Genomic DNA, 2,487 nt, shown 5'->3' with positions numbered 1-2,487 from the left:
GCATGAGGAAGAGTGTGGCCAGCAGGTCGAGGGAGGTTCTCCTCCCCCTCTGCTCTGCCCTGGTGAGGCCACATCTGGAGAGCTGGGTCCAGTTCTGGGCTCCCCAGCTCAGGAAAGACAAGGAACTACTGGAGAGAGTCCAGCGGAGGGCAACAACGATGATGAGGAGGGGACAACAAATAAAAAACTCAATAGGGTTCCCTCACCAATGTATCACTGTAATCATAAGTAGTACAAACACGATTTTCACGTGCTATGTCCTATACCAGGCATCCCAAAACACCTCACACTGTTGATCACACACTCCTGTATGAGCTGCCTGTCCGAGCTGGCTCTCCTACCTCACCCTGTTAAAACACATTTGTTGTTTTCACAGAAAAAAACAATTTGGAAATATTTTACACATTCGTGCAACAGTTTGATAAGTGGGAGCAAAGAGATGAGGGAATTCCCTTTCTTTTCACAGACCTTCAGCATGCTTTCTATACCAATTTAAGAATTTATCTTCCCCCCCCAACAACAATTAAGTTAATTATTTACTGTACCATCTTCCAGTTTCCATGTTGTAGATCCATATTTCATCTCTAGGCAGATAGAAGTCATAAAATCCCCTAACTTGGGCATTCTGCAGAACAAGTCAAAAAAGAAAAAGCAACATTAGAAGGATGCTTGCCATACTGAATTACAGACTCCTGGGAATGTTTACACTCCCTCAGAGATCTAATCACAGAACAGGAAACAGCAGGAACAGTGCCTGCCGCACTCCTGCACCTCTCACCTGCACAGCAGGCCTCGGAGAGCAGGTATTAGCCTATTTTAGCTTCTGCTGGGGACCAGACAAGCTCCCAGCAGAGCCAGTGACTGAGGTAAATGGAAGTTAAACCTCCTTTGCATAGCCCAAGCAGGCTAACTAGGGTGCACAAATGACCAAAAATTTCCTTTTTAATTCCCCCACCCCCTGCATGACACCACTAGAACACCACACCAAAGCCTTGTCTTGAGCTACCAATTTATTTGCCGAGTTCATTGACAATTCGTCTTCATTCCCGTCAAAATCATAAAATGACTTGGTTCTGCTTGCAGTACACGCACACCCCAGTGTGACAAATAACCAACTGGTGCCATTGACATGCAATCTATAGTTGTGCTGATAATGCTGTAAATAAAAGCAGTATTTTGCCTGGAGTGCATTTCAAAACAGAATTTCCTTCTCTTCCAACAGAGAGACATGTGAGTTGACAAAGGCAAACAACACCCTGCATCCCACAGAAGTTATCTGTTTGCCAAGACCGCATTCAACACTCGCAATTTATTTCAATATTTCAAAACTCTTAAATGGCATATTCTACTTGGTTAATCGCAGCTTTTCTTTTCCAGGGGAGGGATAATTTTACAGAGTCACTCCCAAACTAATGGGACGTAATTACCAGCACCATGGGTGGCAGAAGGCTTACTTAACAAGGAGAACAGCGTACCTTATAGCCTCCCCAGACATACATGCAGCGTCCATCAGTGACTGCCACGTGCCCGCTGCGCTCAGCAGGGCTATCGTTCTCCAGCTGCTCAAAGCTGTCCTCGGCTGGAGCCGGGAGCTCTTCATCTGCCTGCAGCTCTTCGTTATCATCGGCCATTTCGATACAGTGCTACGTGCACAGAATAACACATAGTATGGGGCTTTGAAAACCATCAGGGGAAACCACCAGGGGAAAAAAACCAGAGAAACTACACCCTTGTTTCTTTCATAATGATGTTTCAGTGGAAGAAGTTATCCCATTGGTCAAGAAAGTTTCAGATGGGGATTCCTCAGTTGTGTGTAACTTATAATGGTTTCAGTTGCCAATTTCAGCTATCTATCTGTTCTTTAAAAACACATCTATAAATACATTAAGTGATGACAAAAAACAAAACAACCCACAGAGGAATAGATTTGAAAGCTTTGCCTAAAATACGCTTTTCTCTTTTCAGCCAAAGTCCCTTTGGGCCACCTAAGCCAAGTCTCCCACACGCAAACCTTCCCACAGCTGTTAAATGCAGGACATATTATCTATGCTAAAAAAAACCCCCAAAACACAAAACAAAGCCCCCTGCTCCAAATCGTGCTAGTGCGCAGAAGGCCAAAACCCAGAGCGTCCTGGAAAGACAACAGCTATGCGCACCCAGCCCACGGCTCCCGAGTACCGTGCGGCTGAGGGGTCACAGCAGCCTCCACGCCAGGGCTCTGGTACGCGAGGAGCCCCAGGGCCATGCTGTCACTGGTAATTCAAAGCCCCAACTGTGGGAGGAATCAAGCCAGGAGGAGATGCTGAAGTCAGCCCTGCCAGGTCATCCTGGAAGCCGCTGGCACGCTCTGCCTCAGCCTGTAATGGAGCAGGGGGACCCCTGAAAAGCCAAAGTCACCTTCCAATTCCAAGCCTTTCCCACGCCTCTGCCTGCTTTTAGGTTTCCTACAGCTATGAGTTGAAACCATCACCACAGAAGGATTTTCAG

The 2,487-nt window shown here is 46.6% G+C and overlaps 1 protein-coding gene across 1 annotated transcript in view; it reads right to left on the bottom strand.

The window, feature by feature from the left end:
- Positions 1-1,797, bottom strand: part of KLHDC2 (kelch domain containing 2) — a 13,948-nt gene extending 12,151 nt beyond the window's left edge. Inside the window, exons 1-2 of the mRNA XM_009696938.1 lie at positions 1,476-1,797; positions 546-625 (exon numbers count right to left, since the gene is read on the bottom strand). Of these exons, the coding sequence (XP_009695240.1) occupies positions 546-625; positions 1,476-1,631 (236 nt within the window). The 5' untranslated portion in view covers positions 1,632-1,797. The remainder of the gene's footprint in view (positions 1-545; positions 626-1,475) is intronic.
- Between the last annotated feature and the right edge of the window lie 690 nt (positions 1,798-2,487).

The sequence above is a fragment of the Cariama cristata genome, unplaced genomic scaffold (assembly GCF_000690535.1).
Source record: "Cariama cristata isolate BGI_N322 unplaced genomic scaffold, ASM69053v1 scaffold14693, whole genome shotgun sequence".
Taxonomy (NCBI): Eukaryota; Metazoa; Chordata; class Aves; order Cariamiformes; family Cariamidae; genus Cariama; species Cariama cristata.
This window is presented reverse-complemented; position numbering and strand designations above follow the sequence as displayed.